The sequence below is a fragment of the Grampus griseus genome (genome assembly GCF_964374135.1).
Source record: "Grampus griseus genome assembly, chromosome: 3".
NCBI lineage: Eukaryota > Metazoa > Chordata > Mammalia > Artiodactyla > Delphinidae > Grampus > Grampus griseus.
The window spans coordinates 171,817,188-171,843,459 of record NC_139019.1 but is presented as its reverse complement, the minus strand read 5'-3'; the positions used below and the strand labels follow the sequence as shown (position 1 = coordinate 171,843,459).

At 56.5% G+C, this 26,272-nt stretch overlaps 2 protein-coding genes and 1 long non-coding RNA gene across 6 annotated transcripts in view; 1 reads left to right on the top strand and 2 right to left on the bottom strand.

Moving 5' to 3' along the window:
- The window catches only part of APC2 (APC regulator of WNT signaling pathway 2), a gene marked incomplete at both ends in the record, with an annotated part of 27,585 nt that extends 9,410 nt beyond the window's left edge, over positions 1-18,175 (top strand). Inside the window, 7 exons of the mRNA XM_082650415.1 lie at positions 351-741; positions 1,251-1,346; positions 5,300-5,439; positions 5,814-5,891; positions 6,035-6,151; positions 6,716-6,930; positions 13,261-18,175. Coding sequence (XP_082506541.1) covers positions 351-741; positions 1,251-1,346; positions 5,300-5,439; positions 5,814-5,891; positions 6,035-6,151; positions 6,716-6,930; positions 13,261-18,175 — 5,952 coding nt within the window. The remainder of the gene's footprint in view (positions 1-350; positions 742-1,250; positions 1,347-5,299; positions 5,440-5,813; positions 5,892-6,034; positions 6,152-6,715; positions 6,931-13,260) is intronic.
- On the bottom strand, positions 10,773-12,584 carry LOC309820600. Its single transcript, XR_014296531.1, has 4 exons — positions 12,568-12,584; positions 11,644-12,005; positions 11,050-11,148; positions 10,773-10,801 (listed from the first exon to the last, which is right to left on the bottom strand). It is a non-coding gene; the product is annotated as an uncharacterized lncRNA (long non-coding RNA).
- Positions 16,478-26,272, bottom strand: LOC309820599 (UPF0449 protein C19orf25 homolog). Of its 4 annotated transcripts, XR_014296530.1 has the most exons (5): positions 26,241-26,272; positions 25,906-26,037; positions 22,033-22,202; positions 19,188-19,331; positions 16,478-16,549 (listed from the first exon to the last, which is right to left on the bottom strand). XR_014296530.1 is itself a non-coding variant. In XM_082651448.1 (4 exons), the coding sequence occupies exons 2-4, from the start codon at positions 26,033-26,035 to the stop codon at positions 19,269-19,271; spliced, it is 363 nt and encodes a 120-aa protein (XP_082507574.1). In that variant the 5' UTR covers positions 26,036-26,037; positions 26,241-26,272; the 3' UTR covers positions 18,933-19,268. The 4 variants fall into 4 exon arrangements, 3 of the variants coding, with proteins under 3 accessions (XP_082507574.1, XP_082507573.1, XP_082507575.1); XM_082651448.1 differs by lacking the exon at positions 16,478-16,549 and having other exon boundaries at positions 18,933-19,331; XM_082651447.1 differs by lacking the exons at positions 16,478-16,549; positions 19,188-19,331 and adding an exon at positions 19,948-21,079.

The following is a 26,272-nucleotide window of genomic DNA, read 5'->3' as shown; positions in this document are numbered from 1 at the left end:
GGAGGTTGGGTTGTGGTGCGGAGCCTGGCGTGGGTGTGGATACCTGTTCTGTGTATTTGAGGGGCACTCTGGACTTAGATGTAGGGGGTCACCCCTAGGAGTACTGGTGAAGCTGATGGGGTGGACATTTGGCTCTCATGGGCTGGGGGCATCTCTGCAGTGGTGTGTGCGTGTGTGTGTGTGTGTTGCTCCCCGGGAGGATGCAGGGTGAGGGTAGTGGGGTGAGCAAGAGATTCTCCTGGGCTGAAGTCATAGGACTCTCATCCGTTTAGGGGGAGTGCAGGTGGGCCCGTCTGGGGCCAGGTGAACCAGGCGGGGCTCCCCACCCTGACATCTCCTGCCCCTCGCAGGTGGAGGTGGTCTTCTGGCTGCTGTCCATGCTGGCGACGCGTGACCAGGAGGACACGGCACGGACGCTGCTCGCCATGTCCAGCTCACCTGAGAGCTGCGTGGCCATGCGCCGCTCGGGCTGCCTGCCGCTGCTGCTGCAGATCCTGCACGGCACCGAGGCCGGGGCTGGGGGTCGCAACGGGACCCCAGGGGCGCCGGGAGCCAAGGATGCGCGCATGCGCGCCAACGCAGCGCTGCACAACATCGTCTTCTCCCAGCCGGACCAGGGTCTGGCGCGCAAGGAAATGCGCGTCCTGCACGTGCTCGAGCAGATCCGTGCCTACTGTGAGACCTGCTGGGACTGGCTGCAGGCCCGGGACGGTGGGCCCGAGGGCAGCGGCGCCGGCGGCGGTGAGTGAGTGAGCAGCTTCTGTGCGCTGGGCGGCAGTCTGGGCTCCCCAGGTGCCAGGGCAGCACCGCTGGCAGTAACAGCGGCCTATGGCTTTTGCCGGGCACCTGCTCTGTGCCACGCGCCGGCTGAGGCCTCCTGGGAACCTGTGAAGACAGACTGGCAAAGGGATAGCCACAAGGTGGACGCTCAAGAAACGGTCGTTGATTGAATGGAAAGATTGTAGTTAACCTTCGAAAGGCGGGGGCAGAGTTTGAGATTCCTAGCTGTTGGGGCCGCCTGCAAAGTTAGTATCAGATGCTAAGCACCAGGCTGGGTGAGGCAGGCCCCTCCTCGTTCACTTCAGAGGGGCCGATGCTCTGGGGGTGACCCCGCGCGCCCGGCGGGCAGCACTTTGTAAAGCTCCAGGTCTTGGCAGGTCTGCAGGGTGGAGACTGCAGGGAGGGGCGGGGACCCACCAGGCGACATTTCCTGCAGTGGAAGGGCTCTGACCCGGCCCCCTTGCCCACAGCCCCGGTCCCCATCGAGCCACAGATCTGCCAGGCCACCTGCGCCGTGATGAAGCTCTCCTTCGACGAGGAATACCGCCGTGCCATGAACGAGCTGGGTGAGTGCCCCTCGCCGCCCCTGCGAGCTGGAGCTATCTGGACGGCCTCCGGGCCTCACCCAGTGCAGGGCAGATTCTCGGCACTAGTGGTCCTGGGGCTCAGAGAACAGGGGAGAGGCCGGGAAGGCAGGAGAAAAGGTGAATCGGAGCTACTGGGTGGTCGAGGCGGAGCGACCCTGTGAAGTTTTAGGTTTGGGAGTACTGCAGCATCTTTTCCGCATAAAAGTAATCAAAACATGGGGAAAGGAAACATCAAGGGCCAAACGAGGCACTACTTCTCACCCAGCAGATGGTCAAACCAAAGGTTCTGTAAGGTCTCACGTGGTCCGGCCACATAGACTCGGGCGCTCGAAACCCAATGTGGGTGTGGGGGAGAGCGCCCAGGAGCAGCCTTTCCGGGAGGGGCATCTGGAGTGGCGGACATTTTACAAGAGGGCACAGGTCTGGAGTCCTTCCTCCGCCAGCCGGTCCAGGGACGGCTGGAGGTTACCAAGCTCCTTCCGAGAGGCCTGCACACTCAGTGCTATGTTGATAATTCCACGAAGATGCGATCTGCCTTTTTCACTCTCGTGCGCATGTGTGTTCAGAGGGGTTTTTCCAGGCACTCCTACTCTGAGGACCGCTGGGCTGTGCGTTCTGGGGTTAAAAGATTTCTCCGTTTTCATTTCTAGTGTGGTAAATATTTTTTGTTTATTGAAGTATAGTTGATTTACAATATTGTGTTAGTTTCAGGTGTAAAGGGATGCAGTTACCTATACATTCTTTTTTTATATTCTTTTCCATTATGGTTTATCACAGGATATTGAATATGGTTCCCTGTGCTTTACAGTAGGACCTTGTTGTGCATCTATCCTATATATAATAGTTTACATCTGCTAACCCCAGCCTCCCACTCCATCCCTCCCCCCAACCCCCTCCCCCCTGGCAACCATAAGTCTCTTCTCTGTGCCCATGAGTCTGTTTCTGTTTTGTAGATAAGTTCATTTGTGTCATATTTTAGATGCCACATAAAAGTGATATCATATGGTATTTGTCTGACATACTTTACTTAGTATGATAATCTCTGGGCTCATCCATGTTGCTGCAAATGGCATTATTTCATTCTTTGTTTTAAGGCCGAGTAATATTCCATTGTATCTATATATACCACATTTTCTTTATCCACTCATCAGTCAATGGACATTTAGGTTGCTTCCATGTCTTGGCTATTGTAAATGGTGCTGCTGTGAACACAGGGGCGCATGTATCTTTTCAAATTCTAGTTTTGTCCGGGTATATGCTCAGGAGTGGGATTGCTGGATCATATAGTAACTCTATTTTTAGTTGTTTAAGGATCCTCCATACTGTTCTCCATAATGGCTGCACCAACTTACATCCCCACCAACAGTGTAGGAGGGTTCCCTTTTCTCCACACCCTCTCCAGCATTTGTTATTTGTAGACGTTTTAACGATGGCCATTCTGACGGGTGTGAGGTGGTAGCTCATGGTAGTTTTGATTTGCCTTTCTCTAAGAATAAGTGACGTCGAGCATCTTTGCACGTGCCTCTTGGCCATCTGTATGTCTTCCTTGGAGAAATGTCTATTTAGGTCTTCTGCCCATTTTTCGATTGGGATGTTTGTTTTGTTGTTGGTGGCAGTATCATAAATATTGAGCTGTGACCCAAGTGAACTCTTTGGGGTCCTCAAAAAAATGTTCAGCGTGTACAGGGGTCCCGAGATGGAAATGCTGGCATGTCACTGGTGTCTGTCAGTCAGGCAAGGGATGCGTGATGAGCTGAGTGGCTCATCCAGTGAACGTGCCCCACGCACAGTTCAGTTCAACCTCTTTTTCCCTATTGTTATTTTTTTCCTTTGTGTGGGTTCCCGGGAGTGGCGTTTCCAGATTAAGAAGCAAAAAGGCTTTGGAAGCTCCCCACTCCGACTTATAATTACGTATTTAAACATTTTTTAAATTTTAATTTTTTTTGGCCACGCTGCAGAGCTTATGGGATCTTAGTTCCCCAATCAGGGATTGAACCTGGGCCCTCAGCAGTGAAAGCACCGAGTCCTAACCACTGAACCGCCAGGGAATTCCCTAAACATTTTTTTAAACTGTGGTAAATTATATGTAACATAAAATTTATTGTCTTAACCATTTTTAATCTTATCTTCCCAAACTGAAACCCTGTCCCCATTAACCACTCAGCCCCCCATCCCCCTCCCCAGCCCCTGGCAACCACGAACCCATGCTGTGTGTCTGTGGTTCTGCCTGTTCTGGACGTTTCCCATCAATGGAATCACACACTGTGTGTCTGGCTTCTCTCACTGAGCATCGTGTTCTCCGGGTCCGTCCATGTGGTAGCGAGGGTCAGGGCTTCACCCCTTTTCGTGGCTGAGGGACGTCCCCGTGTGTGGAGGGACACGGTGTGTTTCTCCATCGTCTGGTGATGGACACTCAGGCTGTTTCCACCTTCTGGCTGTTGTGACTCGTGCTGCTGTGCACACACACGTACAGGTTCGCTTTGGAAGTTTGTAGGTTTGTGTTGCTAAGCCCCTTCCCCAGGGTGGTCCCCACTGGCGTGCTCTTCAGCAAAGCTGCCTCATCGGTCCCGGGTCCTGAGGACGATCCTGTTGTCGAACAAGGGGGAAGGGCTGTGTGTGTTTGGGTTCCTGCAGGTTCTTTCCCTTCTGCTCCCGCTGACCATTTACTCTTTAAAAAAAATTATTTATTTGGCTGCACCAGGTCTTAGTTGCAGCATGCAGAATCTTTTTCTTTAACTAAAAAAAATTTTTTGGCTGCGTTGGGGTCTTTGTTGCTGCGCGTGGGCTTTCTCTAGTGCGGCAAGCAGGGGCTGCTCTTCGTTGTGGTGCACGGGCTTCTTCTCATTGCGGTGGCTTCTCTTGTTGCGGAGCACGGGCTCTAGGCGCACGGGCTTCAGTAGTTGTGGCACATGGGCTCAGTGGTTGTGGCTTGCGGGCTTTAGAGCGCAGGCTCAATAGTTGTGGCGTACAGGCTTAGTTCCTCCGCGGCATGTGGGATCTTCCTGGACCAGGGCTCGAACCCGTGTCCCGTGCATTGGCAGGTGGATTCTTAACCACTGCGCCACCAGGTAAGTCCCCATGCAGAATCTTTTAGTTGGGACATGCAGGCTTTTAGTTGCAGCATGTGGGATCTAGTTCCCTGACCAGGAATCGAACCCCGGGCACCCCTTGCTTTGGAAGCATGGAGTCTTAACCGCTGGACCACCAGGGAAGTCCCGACCATTTATTTACTCTTTGTAAAGTGAGAACCCAGTTGTCCTAGTGAGTAAAGAACTGTGTGTGCAGGAACCTCCCTGGCGGTCCAGTGGTTAAGACTCCGTGCTTCCACTGCAGGGGCCGCGGGTCTGATTCCGGGTCGGGGAACTAAGATCCCACATGCTCTGTGGCATGGCCAAAAAACTAAAAGAAAAAAAAGGAAAAAAAAGTCGCGTGTGTGAGCCATCAGCAGTGGCTCCTGAAAACACGCCGTCTGGTCCGTCCTGGGGACGCAGCGGGGCAGCCACCAGCCCTGCCCTCAGCGGCTTGCTGGCTAATGCTTTGGGAACTTCTCATCTGGGGAGTTGGGGGCTTCCCTGAGGAAGTCACTCTTGAGCAGAAGGGGACCCAGGAAACTGGGCGAACAGTGGGGAAGAGCATCCCGGGCAGAGGGAACAGCATGTGCAAAGGCCCGGCAGCCGGACGAAGTGTGACTGGGGGCTGAGGGCAGAAAAGAGGCGGGTGTGAAGGTGCAGGGCACGCAGGGGGCTGGGCCAGCCAGGCTGCCTGGAGGAGGTGTTCTCAGAGTTGGGCTTCAAAGGTGGGCTTGAGGAGAGCAGATCGGAGGGAGGGGAGGGCGTATAGGTAGAGTGAGCTGCGCGGGCAGAGGCTGGGAGGTGGGCAGGCGGGGTGGTGAGGGGCGCCCCCCTGCCCCCAGCCCTGCCGTGTCCACACAGGTGGGCTGCAGGCCGTGGCGGAGTTACTGCAGGTTGACTATGAGATGCACAAGATGACCCGGGACCCTCTCAACCTGGCCCTGCGCCGATACGCCGGCATGACCCTCACCAACCTAACCTTCGGGGACGTCGCCAACAAGGTGCCTGGGTGGGCCGGCGGGTAGGCCAGCATCCCCCAGGCCAAGACCTGCTGGCCTCCTCCCCGCCTCGAAGCAGCACTGAGAGGCGGGGACAGGCGGGGAGACTGAGGCCTGGGGTCCAGGCCACCATCCTCTTGGCCCCTTTGCTGCCGCCCCTGTGGAGCGGGGGCCTCTGGGCCTGGGCAGGGTGTCTGCGCCTGCCGGAGCCTGTCTTCTCATCAGAGCAACAGGGCGAGTGCTCTCCCTCCGCTGTGGTGGTGAAGATGGGGTGGGGGGTGGGGTTCGAGCTCCAGCACATAGTAGGTGCTCAGTCAACGCGGCAGGTGCCCCCGCCCCACCTCCCGCCATGGCATGACTCCCGTGTCACCCCACAGGCCGCACTGTGCGCCCGTCGGGGCTGCATGGAGGCCATCGTGGCCCAGCTGGCGTCCGAGAGTGAGGAGCTGCACCAGGTACCCGGGGGGCTGTGGTGCTGCCGGGGGTGGGGGGCAACCCTGGGCTCTGCCACCTGCCACCGTGGGGCTTGCGGGTGGGCCCTGTGAGCCACCCTGGAAGCCGGGCCCGGGCCCAGACAGCCTGTCCTGCACTCGCCCAGGTGGTGTCCAGCATCCTGCGCAACCTGTCCTGGAGGGCGGACATCAACAGCAAGAAGGTGCTGAGGGAGGTGGGCAGCATGACGGCCCTGATGCAGTGCGTCCTGCGAGCCTCCAAGGTGGGCCCCGGGCGGGGTGGTGGGGGCCACGTTTGCGGGGTGCCAGCCACGTGGCTGGGAGGCACTGGCAGCAGGTGGTGAGTTCGCCACCTTGGGGGGAAGTCAAGCCAGACGGACAACCCGCTGCCTGGCAGCGGGTCCAGACCGGGGGCTTCCAACCCAAAAGATCTTGCTGTGGCCGGTTGTGTTACTTTTTTTTTTTTTGCGGTGCGCGGGCCTCTCACTGTTGTGGCCTCTCCTGTTGCGGAGCACAGGCTCCAGACGCGCAGGCTCAGTGGCCATGGCTCACGGGCCCAGCCGCTCCACGGCATGTGGGATCTTCTCGGACCGGGGCACGAACCTGCGGGATCTTCCCGGACCGGGGCACGAACCCGCATCCCCTGCATCGGCAGGCGGACTCTCAACCACTGCGCCACCAGGGAAGCCCCTGGTTGTGTTACTTTTGACTTCTACTCGAAGAGGCATTTGGGTGCCTTGTGTCGGCGCCTCGAGGGAGAGGGCCCGGGGGTGGGTGGGGCTGGGGACCCGCCGCTGACCCCCCTCCTGCTCCTGCCCTGTGCCCAGGAGTCCACCCTTAAGAGCGTGCTCAGCGCCCTGTGGAACCTCTCAGCGCACAGCACGGAGAACAAGGCCGCCATCTGCCAGGTGGATGGCGCCCTGGGCTTCCTGGTCAGCACACTGACCTACAAGTGCCAGAGCAACTCGCTGGCCATCATCGAGAGCGGAGGCGGCATCCTGCGCAACGTGTCCAGCCTCATCGCCACCCGTGAGGACTACAGGTCAGCAGGGGGCACGGGGGAGGGTGCTGGGCAGGTGGAGCCCAGGAGCAGCTGGCGTGGGGCTGGCGGCTCCCCCTCGGCGCTGAACCACGGGGAGCCTCACCTCGTCCACCTGCGAATGGGTCGGCACGATGCATCCCCGGTCGCTGACTGTTTTTAGTATAAATACATCCCCAATACTGCCTGGGATATACTCGTACCACATTTTAAATTAACTTAGTAAAAATATACGTAGCATTCTAAGTCATATTAATAATGCTTTTTCTTTTTCAAACTATTATGTGCTAAGTAGTAAACAAAGATTATTCTTCATTAACATACATATTAACTTCTTACTAGGTAACGTTAAGTAATGCTTCTAACGTATGAAAATACGTAACCATTAAAAATTATAACTATATCCCAAATAATGCATGGGCTATACTTGCGCTAAAGATTTTACCAATTAAAATAAAACATTATTTATTAATAATGCTAATAACTAACAAACAATATTTAGATTTCAGTTTACTTTAAAAGTACTATCTTTAGGGGCTTCCCTGGTGGCGCAGTGGTTGGGAGTCCGCCTGCCGATGCAGGGGACACGGGTTCGTGCCCCGGTCCGGGAGGATCCCACGTGCCGCGGAGCGGCTGGGCCCGTGAGCCATGGCCGCTGAGCCTGCGCGTCCGGAGCCTGTGCTCCGCACCGGGAGAGGCCACAGCAGTGAGAGGCCCGCGTACCGCAAAAAAAAAAAAAAAGTACTATCTTTAGTATAAATACATCCCAAACACTGCACGGGCTATACTTGTACTAAATTGTAAATTAACATAATAAGCATATACATAATTTTCTAAATAATAATCATAAATACTTGTTCTTTATTAAAATATTCACTAAGCAACATTAATAAATAAAACAATGCTTATTCTTCATTAGCGTAACTATTACCTACTAGGTAACATTAATAATTAGTAATAATTCTAATGTATGAAAATACATAGCTATTATAAAGTATAAGAATATTGCAAATATTGCGTGGGATATACTGAATTTTAAATTAAATTATTAAAAATAAAAATGCAGGGCTTCCCTGGTGGCGCAGTGATTGAGAGTCTGCCTGCCAATGCAGGGGGACACGGGTTCGTCCCCCATTCCGGGAAGATCCCACATGCCACGGAGCAGTTGGGCCCGTGAGCCGTGGCCGCTGAGCCTGTGTGTTCGGAGTCTGTGCGCTGCAACGGGAGAGGCCACAACAGTGAGAGGCTGGCGAACTGCAAAAAAAAAAAAACAGAAGCATTATTTTCTAAATAATGGTAAAAATGTGTTCTTTATTAAAATAAATAAAATTATTTGTAAATACTACTAATAAATAATGCTTCACATGTAGGAAAACACATAACGTTTAAAAAGCATATCCTAAATACTGCATGGGATATGCTTGTGCTAAAGACTTTATAAATTAAAATAAAACAATTTACTAATTATGCTAATAATTAACAAACAATACTTAGATTTTTGTTTTCTTTTAAAAACACTATCTTTAGTATATTCCCGAATGTTGCATGGGAGATACTTGTGCTAAAGATCTTAACAAGTAAAATAAAACATTTATTTACTAGTAATGCCAATAATTAAGAAACAATACTTAGTATTTTTAAAAGCAAACAGAAATCTGTCTTTAGTATATCCCAAGTATCACAAGATTTAGGTGCCCTAAAATGAGTTATACTATACACTACTATACATAAAATAGGTAATCAACAGGACCTACTGTGTAGCACAGGGAACTCCAATCAATAGTCTGTAATAACCTAAATGGGAAAAGAATCTGAAAAAGAACGGATATATGTACATGTATAACTGAATCACTTAGCTGTATACCTGAAAGTAACACAACACTGTAAATCAGCTGTACTCCAATGTAAAATAAAAAGTAAAGAAATAAAATGAGATGGTTTTAATGAAATTTCATTTTAAATAGTAAGTAATAGGAGCTTCCCTGCTGGCGCAGTGGTTGAGAGTCCGCCTGCCGATGCAGGGGACACGGGTTTGTGTCTCGGTCCGGGAAGATCCCACATGCCGCTGAGCGGCTGAGCGCGTGATCCATGGCCGCTGAGCCTGCGCGTCCGGAGCCTATGCTCCGCAATGGGAGAGGCCACAACAGTGAGAGGCCCGCGTACCACAAAAAACAAAACAAAACACATTACTTTCTAAATAATAGTAAAAATGTGTTCTTTATTAAAATGAATAATTTGTTAATACTACTAATAAATAACGCTTCAGATTTATGAAAACACGTAACTTTTAAAAAGCATATCCTAAACACTGCATGGGATGTGCTTGTGCTAAAGACTTTATCAATTAAATTAAAACATTAATTTACTAATTATGCTAATAATTAACAAACAATACTTAGATTTTTGTTATCTTTTTTTTTTTTTAATTTTTTATTATTATTTTTTTTTGCGGTACGCGGGCCTCTCACTGTTGTGGCCTCTCCTATTGTGGAGCACAGGCTCCGGACGCGCAGGCTCAGTGGCCACGGCTCACGGGCCCAGCCGCTCCGCAGCATGTGGGATCTTCCCGGACCGGGGCACGAACCCGTGTCCCCTGCATCGGCAGGCGGACTCTCAATCACTGCGCCACCAGGGAAGCCCTTTGTTTTCTTTTAAAAACACTACCTTTAGTATATTCCCGAATGTTTCATGGGAGATACTTGTGCTAAAGATCTTACCAAGTAAAATAAAACATTTATTTACTAGTAATGCCAATAATTAAGAAACAATACTTAGTATTTTTAAAAGCAAACAAACAGAAATGTGTCTTTAGTATATCCCAAATATCACAAGATTTAGGTGCCCTAAAATGAGTTATACTATACACTACTATACATAAAATAGGTAATCAACAGGACCTACTGTGTAGCACAGGGAACTCCAATCAATAGTCTGTAATAACCTAAATGGGAAAAGAATCTGAAAAAGAACGGATATATGTACATGTATAACTGAATCACTTAGCTGTACACCTGAAAGTAACACAACACTGTAAATCAGCTGTACTCCAATGTAAAATAAAAATTAAAGAAATAAAATGAGATGGTTTTAATGAAATTTCATTTTAAATAATAAGTAACAGGGGCTTCCCTGGTGGCGCAGTGGTTGAGAGTCCGCCTACCGATGCAGGGGACACGGGTTCGTGTTCTGCTCCGGAAATATCCCACATGCCGCTGAGTGGCTGGGCCCGTGAGCCATGGCTGCTGAACCTGTGTGTCCAGAGCCTGTGCTCCGCAACAGAGAGGCCAGAACAGTGAGAGGCCCACGTACCCCATGACAAAAAAAAAAAAAAAAAAAAAAAAAGGCATTATTTTCTAAATAATAGTAAAAACGTGTTCTTTATTAAAATAAATAATTTGTTAATACTACTAATAAACAATGCTTCAGATGTATGAAAACACATAACTTTTAAAAACCATATCCTAAATACTGCATGGGATATGCTTGTGCTAAAGACTTTATCAATTAAATTAAAACACTGATTTACTAATTATGCTAATAATTAACAAACAATACTTAGATTTTTGTTTTCTTTTAAAAACACCATCTTTAGTATATTCCCGAATGTTGCATGGGAGATACTTGTGCTAAAGATCTTACCAAGTAAAATAAAACATTTACTAGTAATGCCAATAATTAAGAAACAATACTTAGTATTTTTAAAAGCAAACAGAAGTCTGTCTTCAGTATATCCCAAATATCACAAGATTTAGGTGCCCTAAAATGAGTTATACTATATACACTACTATACATAAAATAGGTAATCAACAGGACCTACTGTGTAGCACAGGGAACTCCAATCAATAGTCTGTAATAACCTAAATGGGAAAAGAATCTGAAAAAGAACGGATATATGTACATGTATAACTGAATCACTTAGCTGTACACCTGAAAGTAACACAACACTGTAAATCAGCTGTACTCCAATGTAAAATAAAAATTAAATAAAATGAGATGGTTTTAATGAAATTTCATTTTAAATAATAAGTAATAGGGGCTTCCCTGGTGGCGCAGTGGTTGAGCGTCTGCCTGCCGATGCTAGGGACACGAGTTCTAGCCCCGGTCCGGGAAGATCCCACATACCGCTGAGAGGCTGGGCCCGTGAGCCATGGCCGCTGAACCTGTGTGTCCGGAGCCTGTGATCCGCAACAGGAGAGGCCACAACAGTGAGAGGCCCGCGTTCTGCAAAAACAAACAAAAAAGCATTATTTTCTAAATAATAGTAAAAATGTGTTCTTTAATAAAATAAAATTATTTGTTAATACTACTAATAAATAATGCTTCAGATGTATGAAAACACATGTAACTTTGAAAAGCATCTCCTAAATACTGCATGGGATATGCTTGTGCTAAAGACTTTATAAATTAAAATAAAACAATTTAATAATTATGCTAATAATTAACAAACAATACTTAGATTTTTGTTTTCTTTTAAAAGCACTATCTTTAGTATAGTCCCGAATGTTGCATGGGAGATACTTGTGATAAAGATCTTACCATGTAAAATAAAACATTTATTTACTAGTAATGCCAATAACTAAGAAACAATACTTAGTATTTTTAAAAGCAAACAGATATCTGTCTTTAGTATATCCCAAGTATCACAAGATTGAAATGCCCTAAAATGAGTTATACTATACACTACTATACATAAAATAGGTAATCAACAGGACCTACTGTGTAGCACAGGGAACTCCAATCAATAGTCTGTAATTACCTAAATGGGAAAAGAATCTGAAAAAGAACGGATATATGTACATGTATAACTGAATTACTTAGCTGTATACCTGAAAGTAACACAACACTGTAAATCAGCTGTACTCCAATGTAAAATAAAAATTAAAGAAATAAAATAAGATGGTTTTAATGAAATTTCATTTTAAATAATAAGTAACAGGGGCTTCCCTGGTGGCGCAGTGGTTGAGAGTCCGCCTGCCGATGCAGGGGACATGGGTTCGTGCCCCGGTCCGGGAAGATCCCACATGCCACGGAGCGGCTGGACCCGTCAGCCATGGCCGCTGAACCTCTGTGTCCAGAGCCTGTGCTCCGCAACAGGAGAGGGCACACAGTGAGAGGCCCGCGTACCGCAAAAACAAAAACAAACAAAGAAACAAAAAAGCATTATTTTCTAAATAATAGTAAAAATGTGTTCTTTATTAAAATAAATAAAATTATTTGTTAATACTACTAATAAATAATGCTTCAGATATATGAAAACACATATAACTTTGAAAAAGTATATCCTAAACACTGCATGGGATGTGCTTGTGCTAAAGACTTTATCAATTAAATTAAAACGCTGATTTACTAATTATGCTAATAATTAACAAACAATACTTAGATTTATGTTTTCTTTTAAAAACACTATCTTTAGTATATTCCCGAATGTTGCATGGGAGATACTTGTGCTAAAGATCTTACCAAGTAAAATAAAACATTTATTTACTAGTAATGCCAATAATTAAGAAACAATACTTAGTATTTTTAAAAGCAAACAGAAGTCTGTCTTCAGTATACCCCAAATATCACAAGATTTAGGTGCCCTAAAATGAGTTATACTATACACTACTATACATAAAATAGGAAATCAACAGGACCTACTGTGTAGCACAGGGAACTCCAATCAATAGTCTGTAATAACCTAAATGGGAAAAGAATCTGAAAAAGAACGGATATACGTACATGTATAACTGAATTACTTAGCTGTACACCTGAAAGTAACACAACACTGTAAATCAGCTGTACTCCAATGTAAAATAAAAATTAAAGAAATAAAATGAGATGGTTTTAATGAAATTTCATTTTAAATAATAAGTAATAGGGGCTTCCCAGGTGTCGCACTGGTTGAGAGTCCGCCTGCAGATGCAGGGGACACGGGTTCGTGCCCCGGTCCGGCCGTGAGCCATGGCTGCTGAGCCTGCGTGCCCAGAGCCTATGCTCCGCAACGGGAGAGGCCACAGCAATGAGAGGGCCGCGTAGCGGGGGGGAAAAAAAAAAAAAGAAAAGGTAAATAATAAGTAATGTTAACACATTAGTATTGTTTCATAAATAGTTTGCTGAGATTAATAAATGAAACCTTTCACACAAGCACAGCACACTCAATGTTTGGGATATGCTTTTACTAAAAATGTATCCCTTCCTTTGAAATGCAATGTCACCTGGGCACCTTCCGTTTTGACTTGCCCCACGTGGCCACGGTCCTGCCGGCGGGCGGGTGTCCGGTGGGCTGGGGTCCGGGCTGGCGGGGGTCTGACGCACACCTCCCGCCCCTCCTCACCCCTCCGGCCCCCGCAGGCAGGTGCTGCGGGACCACAACTGCCTGCAGACGCTGCTGCAGCACCTGACGTCGCACAGCCTGACCATCGTGAGCAACGCATGTGGCACGCTCTGGAACCTGTCGGCCCGCAGCGCCGGTGACCAGGAGCTGCTGTGGGACCTGGGTGCTGTGGGCATGCTGCGCAACCTGGTGCACTCCAAGCACAAGATGATCGCCATGGGCAGCGCCGCCGCCCTGCGCAACCTGCTGGCCCACCGGCCCGCCAAGTACCAGGCGGCAGCCACTGCCGTCTCCCCCAGCGCCTGTGCGCCCAGCCTGTATGTGCGCAAGCAGCGGGCGCTGGAGGCTGCGCTGGACGCGCGGCACCTGGCGCAGGCACTTGACCACCTGGAGAAGCAAGGCCTGCCCGAGGCCGAGGCCGCCTCCAAGAAGCCGCTGCCGCCCCTGCGCCACCTGGATGGCCTGGCCCAGGACTACGCTTCTGATTCGGGCTGCTTTGATGATGACGACGCACCCTCTCTGGCCACCGCAGCTGCCGCCACCGCCGAGCCCGCCAGCCCCGCCGTGCTGCCCCTCTTCCTGGGCAGCCCCTTCCTGCAGGGCCAGGCGCTGGCCCGCACCCCGCCCGCCCGCCGGGGCGGCCTGGAGTCCGAGAAGGAGGCCGGCGGGGAGGCAGCTGTGGCAGCCAGGGCCAAGGCCAAGCTGGCACTGGCAGTGGCGCGCATCGACCGGCTGGTGGAGGACATCTCGGCCCTGCACACCTCGTCTGACGACAGCTTCAGCCTCAGCTCTGGGGATCCCGGGCAGGAGGCCCCACGGGAGGGCCGTGCGCACTCCTGCTCCCCTTGCCGGGGGCCCGAGGCAGGGCGGCGAGAGGCCGGCAGCCGGGCTCACCCGCTGCTGCGGCTCAAGGCGGCCCACGCCAGCCTCTCAAACGACAGTCTTAACAGCGGCAGCACCAGCGACGGGCACTGTCCCCGCGAGCACTCGCAGCCCTGCTCGCTGGCCGCGCTGGCCGAGCATTGCGAGGGACCCCTGTGCGGCCAGGCGCGGCCCAGCCGGCTTGACCTCAACCTGCCCAGCGGCCAGGTTGAGCCCAAGGCCCGGGACACCGCGGCCACAGATGCCCGCGTGTGCACCATCAAGCTGTCGCCCACCTACCAGCATGTGCCACTGCTTGAGGGCACCACCAGAGCGGGCGCGGGGTCCCTGGCCCCCAGGGCCCGGAAACAGGCCTGGCTGCCCGCAGAGGACCTAAGCAAGGTGCCCGAGAAGCTGGCGGTGGAGAAGGCGCCCCTCTGCCTATCCCGCTGCAGCTCCCTGTCCTCACTGTCCTCGGCTGGCCGCCCAGGGCCCAGTGAGGCCGGGGACCTGGATGACAGCGACTCGTCCCTGGAGGGGCTGGAGGAGGCTGGCCCCAGCGAGGCCGGGCTGGACGGGGCCTGGCAGGGGCCGGGCTCCGCCTCCCTGCCCATGGCCATCCCTGTGCCTCAGCGGGGCCGGGGCCTGGGGGTGGAGGACGCCACGCCGTCCAGCTCGTCTGAGAACTGCGTACAGGAGACGCCACTGGTGCTGAGCCGCTGCAGCTCGGTCAGCTCGCTGGGCAGCTTCGAGAGCCCATCCATTGCCAGCTCCGTCGCCAGTGATCCGTGCAGCGGGCTGGGCAGCGGTACAGTCAGCCCCAGCGAGCTGCCCGACAGCCCCGGGCAGACCATGCCACCGAGCCGCAGCAAGACGCCCCCGCCGGCCCCTGCGCCGCCGGGCGAGCGTGAGGTCACCCAGTTCAGCCTGCAGTGGGAGAGCTACGTGAAGCGCTTCCTGGACATCGCCGACTGCCGGGAGCGCTGCCGGCTACCGTCTGAGCTGGACGCGGGCAGCGTGCGCTTCACCGTGGAGAAGCCCGACGAGAACTTCTCGTGTGCTTCCAGCCTGAGTGCGCTGGCCCTGCATGAGCTCTATGTGCAGAAGGACGTGGAGCTGCGGCTGCTGCCCCCAGCCTGCCCTGAGCGCAGCAGTGCGGGAGGCGTGGGCCCCGGGCACCGCCGACGGGATGAGGCCAGCGGCCGCCTCGAAGGGCCAACATCCACCGACCGGGACCTGGAACTGCTGCGCGAGTGCCTGGGTGGGACCGTGCCCGCCCGGCTCCGCAAGGTGGCCTCGGCGCTGGTGCCTGGCCACCGCACCCTGCCCGTGCCCGTCTACATGCTGGTGCCCGCCCCGGCACGGGAGGATGAGTCCTGCACCGACTCGGCCGAGGGCACGCCGGTCACCTTCTCCAGCACCACCTCCCTCAGCGAGGAGACACTGCAGGGACCCCCCGGGGATGGCGGGCCTGCGCAGGGGCAGAAGGCTGCGGGCCATGCCGCCCCCACCAGGCAGCCCGCCGGGCACCGGCACAGGGCGGGGGGCACGGGCCGGAGCACAGAGCAGCCCCGGGGGGCTGGCAGGAGCCGCGCAAGGCTGGAGCTGCCCCTCTGCCGGCCCCCTAGCGCCTGCAGAGACAGGGACAGCTCCCGCCCGGGACAGGCGCGTGGGGACGGGGCCCTGCAGTCTCTATGCCTCACGACGCCCACCGAGGAGGCCGTGTACTGCTTCTATGGCAACGACTCAGACGAAGAGCCGTCCGCGGCAGCGGCGGTGGCACCCCCGCGGCGGGCATCTGCGATCCCCCGCGCGGTGAAGAGGGAGTACCCGGCTGGTGGCAGGAAGGAGGTGCAGGCCGTGCCCAAGGTCGCGCCGCCCAAGGCTGCCGCACCCAAGGTTGCCGCACCCAAGGTTGCGCCGCCAGCCCGGGCTCAGCCCAGCCTCATCGCTGATGAGACGCCACCATGCTACTCCCTGAGCTCCTCCGCCAGCTCCCTGAGCGAGCCTGAGCCCTTTGAGCGCGCAGCCAGCCGGCCCCGAGCCCGCGAGCCAGGGGTCACCAAGGACCCAGGCCCCGGGGGCAGGCGGGACAGCGCCCCCCGCCCGCGGGCCGAGGCAGAGCTGCTCCGGCGCTGCACTGGCTCAGCCATGCCCAGGCGCCGGCCCCAGGTGTCTGGCCCAGGGTGCCGCCAGTCCACAGCGGTGCAGCAGGAGAAGAGGCCAGCAGAGGGGCCCCGGGAGCACAGTGAGGAGGCAGCGGGCTCGGACCACGCCTCAGACCTGGACAGCGTCGAGTGGCGCGCCATCCAGGAGGGGGCCAACTCCATCGTCACGTGGCTACACCAGGCAGCGGCGGCAGCCACCCACGAGGCCTCCTCTGAGTCCGACTCCGTTCTGTCCTTTGCCTCAGGGCGGTCGGTGGGCTCCACCCTGCAGCTTCCCCTGCACAGGAAGGGTCGAAGGCCAAGGGCAGAGGGTCAGGTGGGCAGTGCCATGCGGCCAGAGAAACGGGACAGGGCTCTGGCCCAGCGCAGCAGCGGCCTGGAGAAGCCACGTGGCACTCAGAAGGCCGCGTCCGGGGTGCCAGCCGTGCTCCGGGGACGGACAGTGATCTACATGCCGAGCCCAGCCACCCGGGCCCAGCCCAAAGGTGCCCCTGGGCCCCGCAATGTGCCGAGAAAGACGGGAGTCCCAAGTCCAGTGCAGCCAGCAGCCCCCGCCAAAATCCCTGGCCCCGGGCAGCAGCGGTCTCGAAGCCTGCACCGACCCGGCAAGATCTCGGAGCTGGCGGCGCTGAGCCCCCCTCAGAGGAGTGCCACGCCACCTGCCCGCCTCGCCAAGACCCCCTCGTCGAGCTCCTCCCAGACCTCCCCGGCCTCACAGCCTCTGCCGAGGAGGTCACCCCCGGCCACCCAGGCCACAGGAACCCTGCCCGGCCCCGGGGCCTCCCCCGCAACCAAGACTCCCGCCCGGGCCCTGCTGGCCAAGCAGCACAAGACACAGAAGTCGCCCGTGCGGATCCCCTTCATGCAGAGACCCACCCGGCGGGGGCCGCCACCCCTGGCCAAGGCAGCCCCGGAACCAGGTCCAAGGGCCCGAGGGGGCCGCCCAGGGCTCGTGCGTGTGGCCTCTGCCCGCTCCAGTGGCAGCGTGGCCTCCGCCCGCTCCAGCGGCAGCGAGGCCTCCGACCGCTCCGGTTTCCGGAGGCAGCTGACCTTCATCAAGGAGTCGCCGGGCCTGCTGCGCCGCCGACGCACCGAACTGTCCGCAACTGAGGCCGCCACCCCGGCTGCCCAGGCAGGCCTGCCCCGCCGCGGCCGGCCCGCGCTACCCGCCGTCTTCCTATGCTCCTCGCGCTGTGATGAGCTGCGGGCGGCCCCCCGGCAGGCTCCCGCCGCCCAGCGGCCCCCCACGGCCCGGCCAGGCCTGGGCGAGCGGCCGCCCCGGCGCACCAGCTCTGAGAGCCCGTCTCGCCTGCCCGTCCGCATGCCAGCCGCCCGGCCCGATACGGTCAAGCGCTACGCCTCCCTGCCTCACATCAGTGTGGCCCGCGGGCCCGACGCCCCCGTGCCTGTGGCAGACAACGCACCCCGCAGCAGCACCGGGGAGGCCGCGCCGGGCACCACGTGGCGTCGCATCCGGGACGAGGACGTTCCGCACATCCTGCGGAGCACGCTGCCCCCCCGCGCCCTGCCCCTGCTGGGCTCCTCACCGGAGGACGGCCCCACAGGCCCTCCGCAGCGCAAGACCAGCGACGCCGTGGTCCAGACCGAGGACTTCGCAGCTACCAAGACCAACTCGAGCACGTCCCCGAGCCTGGAGAGCTGGGTGACCCCACAGGCCACGACCGGCAGCGCCCCCTCCCTCCTCGGCAGCGACGTGGACGGGCCGGGCCCCGCCAAGGCGCCCGCCCCCGGCCCCTTCGTCCCAGCCAGCCGACACGGTTCCCCCAGCCGCTCCGCCCGCGTCCCCCCCTTCAACTATGTGCCCAGCCCCATGGTGGTAGCCACCACTGACTCTGCCGTGGAGAAAGCCCCCGCCCCCGCCCCTACCGGCCTCCTGGGATAGTGGCCGGGGCTGGCCTTCCAGAACGTCCTCTCCCGGCCCAGGGCCGTCTGGCTGCCCCGAGGGTGGTCCCAGCACCCGCCTGCCCACCCGGGCCCCGCCCTCTGAGCCTCTGCCCTGCTACGGGCCCCACCCTCACTGCGTAGGCGCTTGCTTCCATGCCCAGGGGGCTCTGCAAGGAAAGTGAGCTGCAGGGTGGACCTTGCGTCCCCGCCAGGGGGTGCCTACGAGGGCGCCGTCCCAGCCTGGCCCCCACGTGGAGACCACCCTCCTGGCTGGGGCTGTCCTCGGCAGTGCCCTCCTGGGCTCCTGATTCCACCGGGCCCAGCATCAGCACCACACCCCCTCCCCTCCCCTCCCCTCCGGGGAGCCGCAGGGAGGTGACAGTGCCCGCCCGCCGACGTGGGGGACGGGAGCCTGCCAGCTGGGGGCATTGGCAGGCAACCATGGCAGAGCAGGAAGCCTGTAATTACGGGCAAGGCTGAGTAATTTGTTCACCAGGGCTTAGCCGGTTGGCCTGCCTGTTCAGCCTCAGCGAGGGGCACGGGGGAGGGGCGTGGTTGAGCCCCACAGAAAGGCAGCCCCACCCGAGACGGCGAGTGTAGGGAGCCTGGAGCACCCTGGGACTGGCCGGGGGTGGTCTGGACACAGCACCCCCGCAATCCTCGTAAGGAACATGGAGAGGCAGGCGTGCAGCGAGGGCTCTGGCCGAGGCGGGCGGGGCACCGAGGGGAGGCCGGGGCCCGGCTGACCGCCCCGCCGCCGGGCCTGGACTGCACTCTGAGGACGTCCCGGGAGGCGCCCGCCCGGCGCCCGGCGCCCGGCCCCCGGCCTTTCCCTTTTCGATCTCAACCTCCTTTGCGACGCGGGAAGCCCTGGATCTGTGGGCTCCGTGCGGGCACGGCCTCCTCCCTGAGGTCCAGCACAGCTGTGGGACTCGGAGCGGGGGCCCTGGAGCCCACATGTGCTGGAGGGAGCTGGTCCCAGAGGAGGCAGAGGGGGAGCCCCGGCATACCTGCACGAAGAGCCGCCCACCGCCTCCCTGCAGAACCCAGCTCTGGGCGGGGCTGCTCTCGGTCGTCCCGTGGATCTAAAGTCACAGTCGCCCTGCAGAGCTGCTCCTGGGGCCGGGGACCCTGTGCCAGCATCTGTCCCTTCTCTGGGAGGAGGGGGAGCAGGGCTGAGTCAAGAGGAGGTGCTGGAGGGGCCCCACCTCCACCCCGGGCACCACCGACTGTCCCTCCCCTCCCTCGGACACCGTGCCGCTGCTGAGACACACAGACTGCAACCCCTTCCTCACACCCGACACACCGACACACCGTCCTGCAGGACAGGCGCCAGGACTCTGCCTGAGGGCCTGAATGCAGCACGAGAGAAGGGCTGCACCACGTGCCCCTCCTGTGGAGGGCCAGCCGGCAGCAGCGAAGGAGGCCGGGGGCTGAGCAGGGTGCCAGGGACCGGGCCCCCAGGCGGATCACTATCAGACGCGTCTCAGATACCGGCCGCCCCCAGTCCCCGTCAGTAGCCAGAAGGGCGGGACTGGGGGGTCTTCCGAGCGCCTTCTCAGATATGGGGGCTGAAGGATGCTGCCCACCACCACCATGGGCCAGCCTCCCCTGGAAAAGGGGGACCCACCCCAGCTCGCCCAGCCGTGAGGGCCGGGGTGGGAGCCCCCCGCACTGGGAGACCCGGGTGGCGCTCTGGCCGCTGTGTGCCTGTCTCCCCACGTGGGCCGTGGGGCGAACTCCCAGAGCTACCTCTCGGCGAGCAGCGCAGCCACCGTGACTGGGGGCAGAGGACCCTCCCCGGCCGCCCCCGCTGCCCTCTGTCTGGCCCAGGCGTTCTCTCCCCAGGCCGGGGCCATCCTGTCAGGGCCACCTCTGCCTTTTCCAACCCCTGCAGCGGGGCCAGCCATGCCTCATCACCCAGCCCAGCAGGCCAATGGGGGCCCAGGGCCCTGAGAAGATGCGCTTCCTGGAGGAAGGCACTGGCGGTTGCTGGACAGTCGTCTGCGGCAGGAGCTGGAGGACCAAAGTCTGAAGCCCTCAGGATGCCGCCCGGCCACCCGCTGAGGGGACACAGGACACCCACTCCCGGACCTGGGCCCAGGAGCAGATGGACACCACGAGCTGGGTGCTGGATTCGGTGCATCACCTGACCCCTGCCACCCTGCCGGCTGCCGCCCGAGCCCAGCTGTCTAGGCTCCCCCTCCACCCTGCATCTCCCTCCTGGGTCTGCAGTGCCACCGGACACGTGTAAATACGTACAGCCCCGTCCCATCCTGTCCCCCCAACTGTAAAGCCATCGTCTGGCGGAAGGAGGCCGCGGAACCAGGCGTCTCACATGCACCTTTAATAAACAGCTGTTGAGTTGCGCTCCACAATGCCTGCGCCCGTCTCCAGGGGGGGACAAGCCAGGGTGGGGGTCCACATGCCACCTGCAGAGCCTCGCTCCCCACAACCGCGAGGACGCGAGGGGACGCCCGAGGGCTGAGCCCCAGCGTGACCCGGAGGTGCAGGGAGAGCACTCAGAACAGGCGCAGGGGGAGGCACCCGGCAGGAGTCAGTGGAGTGTCTCTGCCTGATGCCAGGGGGGATCTGGAGGGTGGACAGTGCCCCAAAGACAGGCGGCCCCACCCGGAGGCCAGGCCAGGCAGGGAGAGGGGAAGCAGCTCACCCCAGGGGCCCGCTGTTAGCCAGCGCACGCTGGAGGAGGCAGCCTGGCGTCCACTGCTGCCACTAGAGACAAGCCCGCACTGGGCTTGTCTCCTGGGCCTCCAAAGTCAAGTCTCCAGTTTCGGGGTCTCTGAGGGTGAAGCAGACACTCTTTCTGCCTGGGATGCGCAGGGTCTCCCTTGCCAGGGCCCTGCGTGCTGGGCCCCAGCACTGCCCCGAGCTTCTGGGGACCCTGCAAAGGAGTGGTCTATGGAGGCACTGTTCAGGCAGCCACACACAGGGATTTCATCAGAGGGACTTGCGCTCATCCACGACGGGCCTGGCCCCGGGCCACCTCCCGCCAGCCTACTGCTTCTCTGGTCTTCATGGGATGGGTTTTTTAGGGTGATGCCCTTTTCAAGATCCTCTCCTGCCCCACCACCCACCTGTCCACAGACGAAGGTGTACGGACAGGAGGGCAGCTGGGTGATGGCCCGGGGCAGTGGACTGACCACCACGTCCTCTCATGGCGCCCCCATGTGACAGAACCCCACAGCTGACGGACAGACAAGTGCCCTGGGGGAGCGCCCAGGCCCTGGGTCGGGGTGCCGGGGGCCCTGAGGGGTGGCACCCACCGCGAGGCCCCATCTCAGATCTGGGCCCTGGGGGGGCCACAGCTCCTCACATAACCATAGCCACTACGTGTCAGGGAGGACACTAAACTCCCCACCCTCTTCTGGGACCCCTGGGGCCCCCCAGTTAACACGGAGACGGCAGAACCAGAGGGGTGGGTCCCACCAGTTCAGTCTGATGTGGGGAGCAGTGAAGCAGGGTCGCCAGAGGAAGGAAGGGAGGATGGACGGAGGGCCCTCGGGGGCTGGGCCCCGCAGGAAGTCCAGTCGGGGCTCCTGAGGGCAAGGGGCATGCGCACAACCCGGACCCCACCCTCGGGGAGGGGCCTGTGCCTGGCTGAGGCAGCCCCACCCGCTGGGCGGGCTGTGTCCCCCGGGGTCTCTGGGTGCCAGGCGTGCCTAGGCCGCGGATCAGAGAGCCTGGACCCTGGTTCCGGGACCCAGGGGCCAGGTGTCAGGTGAGGTGCGCCAGGCCAGGTGTCGAGCGGAGGCCCCAAGGCCCCGGGGAGCCGGGTCAGCCCAGGAAGGTGGCGGCCGCGGTGCCCGACAGAGCCACCTGGCCCACGTGGCTGACCTCCTGCTCCAGCTCCTCGCGTGCCCGCCACAGCTCCTCACGCTGCTGCTTCAGCTGGGCGCCCGCGCGCCACAGCCGCTGGTTCGTGGCCACGTAGACCCGGCTCTGCTGGTAGAGCTGCTCCCGCTGGGTCTCAGTGTCCTCGGCCCTTCCCGAGGGGGCTGGGGGGTCTGGGGACAGGACACGGCAGCATCACTGCCCGCTGGCCACACAGGGGACTCAGTTTACCCCCCAAAGAAAGCAGTGGACCGAAGGGCACAAGTCACAGTAAAGGCCAGACTCCACTGTCCCTTGGCCCCGCCTGGGGGTGGGCTCCAGCTCCTGGAAAGGGCCTTGACCCTGACCATGAGCTGGCCGGCCTCACCTGTGCTCTCAGCAATCAGGGAGGTGAGAGGAGGCCAGGAGGGCATGGACGCACATTTCCCAACGACCACGCTTCCTAAAGGGCGTGGCGGGGGGGTGGGGGGACCAGGGCAGGAAAAGCACAGGTTTCAGGGCCACCTGGAGATACGTCAAGGTCCTCTCCACTCTGCCTGGTTTCCTTGTCTACAAACAGGCCCAGAAACGCTGGCATTTAACTAAAAATCACTTTATCTGCTTTAGTAACAAGGTGGGAAAGGCCAGACAGTGCACACGGAGGCCAGGTATGGTCCTAGATGTGAACACAGGCCGGCAGGGGAAGCCCCTCGCCCTCGAGTGGCCCCGGCACTGCTCATGGGGTAACTGGGCCCAGGATCCTTAAGTTGGGGCTCAAGTGGCCTCTGAAGACCCAGCCGCGGGCCAGAGATAAATACAGCTCCTGTTCCTCGGGCTGCCCCGTCCAACACGACGTTCCAAATGATGGAAACGCCCTCCAGCTGAGCCACCAGGGGCTCCTGAGCCCTTGAAATATGGCTACATGGAACAAAGAACGGAATTTTTTTTTTTACTATTAAGGGAAAAAACCACTGTCCCACAGCTGCGTGTAAATCAGTGAAGTTAGAACATTCCCTCACACTATACACAAAAATAAACTCAACAAGGCTCAAAGACTTAAATATAAGATATGACACCATACAACTTCGAGAAAAAAGCACAGGCAAAACATTCTGACATAAATGGTACCAATATTTCCTTAGGTCAGTCTCCCAAGGCAACAGAAATAAAAGCAAAACTGGGACTTCCCTGGTGGTCCAGTGGTAAAGAATCTGCCTTCCAACGCGGGGAATGAGGGTTTGATCCTCCCTTAGTTCCCCGTGGGGGAACTAAGATCCCACATGCCGCAAACTACTGAGCTTGCGCGCCTCAACTAGAGCCCGTGTGCCGCAAACTACAGAGCCCACGCACCCTGGAGCCCGTGCGCCACACTAGAGAGAAGCCCACGTGCCTCAATGAAGATCCCACGTGGCACAACAAAGACCGAACGCAGACAAAATATATAAATAAATGAATAATGGAAATAAAATAATAAACAGATGGGACTTCATCAAACTCACAAGCTTTTGTACAGCAAAGGAAACCATCAAAGCGAAAAGTCAACCTATGGAATGGGAGAAAATATTTGCGAATGATGCGACTGACAAGGGCTTACTCTCCAAAATATACAAACAGCTCATACAACTCAATCAAAATAACAAAACAGCCTAATCGAAAAATGGGCAGAAGATCTAAACAGACATGTCTTCAAAGAAGACATACAGATGGCCAACAGGCACATGAAAAGATGCTCAACATCGCTAATTATTAAAGAACTGCAAATCAAAACCACAATGAGGTATCAACTCACACCAGTCAGAATGGCCATCATTAAAAAGTCTACAAACGGGGCTTCCCTGGTGGCGCAGTCGTTAAGAATCCGCCTGCCAATGCAGGGGACACGGGTTCGAGCCCTGGTCCGGGAAGATCCCACATGCTGTGGAGCTACTAAGCCTGTGTGCCACAAGTACTGAGCCTGCAAGGCACAACTACTGAAGCCCGTGTGCCTAGAGCCCGTGCCATCGCAATGAGAAGCCCACGCACTGCAACGAAGAGTAGCCCCCGCCCGCCACAACTAGAGAAAGCCCGTGCAGAGCAATGAAGACCCAACGCAGCCAAAAAAAAAAAAAGTCTACAAACAATAAATGCTGGAGAGGGTGTGGAGAAGAGGGAATCCTCCTACACTGTTGGTGGGAATGTAAGTTGGTGTAGCCACTTTGGAAAACACTATGGAGGCTCCTCAAAAAACTAAAAATAGAGCTACCATAAGATCCAGCAATCCCACTCCTGGGCATATAGCCAGACAAAACTCTAATTCAAAAAGACACATGCACCCCAATGTTCAGAGCAGCACTATTTACAATAGCCAGACATGGAAACAACCTAAATGTCCATCAACAGATAAATGGATAAAGATATGGTGTGTGTGTGTGTGTGCGCGAGGAGTGGTCCCCACTTGCTGCAACTAGAGAGAGGCCCGCATGCAGCAACGGAGATCCAGTGCAGCCAAAAATAAAATAAATTTTAAAAAAACAAAACACCATTCACTTTATAGCAGTGCACCACACATACTCAATAAATATTTGTTAATAAGTATTTTAAAAATTTTAAAAATAAAAAAATAAAATAAGGGGCTTCCCTGGTGGCGCAGTGGTTGAGAGTCCGCCTGCCGATGCAGGGGACACGGGTTCGTGCCCTGGTCCGGGAGGATCCCACATGCCGCGTAGCGGCTGGGCCCGTGAGCCATGGCCGCTGAGCCTGTGCATCCAGAGCCTGTGCTCCGCAACAGGAGAGGCCACAGCAGTGAGAGGCCGGCGTACCGCAAAAAAAAAAAGAACAAAAAATGACCCAAATTGGACTTCCCTGGTGGCCCCGTGGTTAAGACTCCACACTTCCACTGCAGGGGGCATGGGTTCGATCCCTGGTCGGGGAACTAAGATCCCACATGCCGAACAGCGCGGCCAAAAGAAAAAGAAAAGAAAAAAAACAACCCAAATGAGCTTATCTACGAAACAGAAACAGACTCACAGACATAGAGAGCAGAACTGTGCTTGCCAAAGGGGAGGGGGGGCGAGGAAGGGACGAATTGGGAGTTTGGGATTAGCAGGTGTAAACTATTATATACAAACTGTATAAACAACAAGGTCCCACTCAGGAGCACAGGGAACCATATTCAATATCCCGTGATAAACCATAATGGGAAAGAATATGAAGAATGTATATGTACGTATAACTGAGTCACTTTGCTGTACATCAGGAGTTAACAAAACACTGTAAATCAACTATACTTCAACTTTAAAAAAAGACACCAAAAACAATCAAACAACAACAACAACAAACAAAGCCCCAGAGCGTTTCTCACTTTCTATCGTCCCACAAGCCTTACATATTGAACGTTTCTACCCACTAGAACGGCCCGAGGGCACGCAGGTTTTCACCCCCCCCCCCCTTGGCCACGCCGCGCAGCAGGAGGGATCTGAGTTCCCCGACCCGGTAGCGAACCCGTGGCGCCTGCAGTGGAAGCGCCGAGTCGTCACCATTCGACCGCCAGGGAAGTCCCAGGCACTTCCATCTTTTTTCATCACCTATCCACCTCAGTGCTTAGACCAGAACCTGACCCACAACAGGTTCTCAATGAAGGTTTGTTGAATGAATAAACGAACCTCACTGAGTGGAACACAAAATTCACCCTACAACTGTATGACACTCATGTGCTTCCAAACTTCTGAACAAGGGGCGGGCACACGTTTTCTGCAAAAGGCCAGACCTACGTATTTTTGGCACTGCAGGGCCAGACAGTCTCCGTCCTGACTACTTAACTCTGCCAGTATGTCTTAAAGGCAGCCAGGCGCTTCCTCCTCCCCTTCCTGCTGGGGTCTCTGGGCCGCCTCTCCCCCGCCCGACCTGGGCTCCCCCTACCTTCCCGGGCCACGGCGGTGAAGACTAGGTCCTCGGCGGGTGCCCCCCGCACGTCTTCCAGGATCTGCTCCACCGTGGGGGGCGCCGGGCGGGTGGGCAGCACCACGCGCTTCTTGGCCTTGGAGCCCATCTCTGCAGGTGGGAGAAGGGAGCATGGACCGGGCCGTTCCTGCCGCCCAGCAAAACCTACACACGCTCCGGAACCCCGCTCCCGGGGAAGCCCGTCCTGCCCCGCTCCTCCCAGGGCCGAACAGCACAGGGCCAGGGGGTTCGGCCTCCGTCTCCACCCAGGCCCCAGCTTCCCGCTGAAGCCCCCAGTGCGACCGCCTCCTAACCTGGCGTAAAGCCTTCAGCCCGCAGCCGCGGC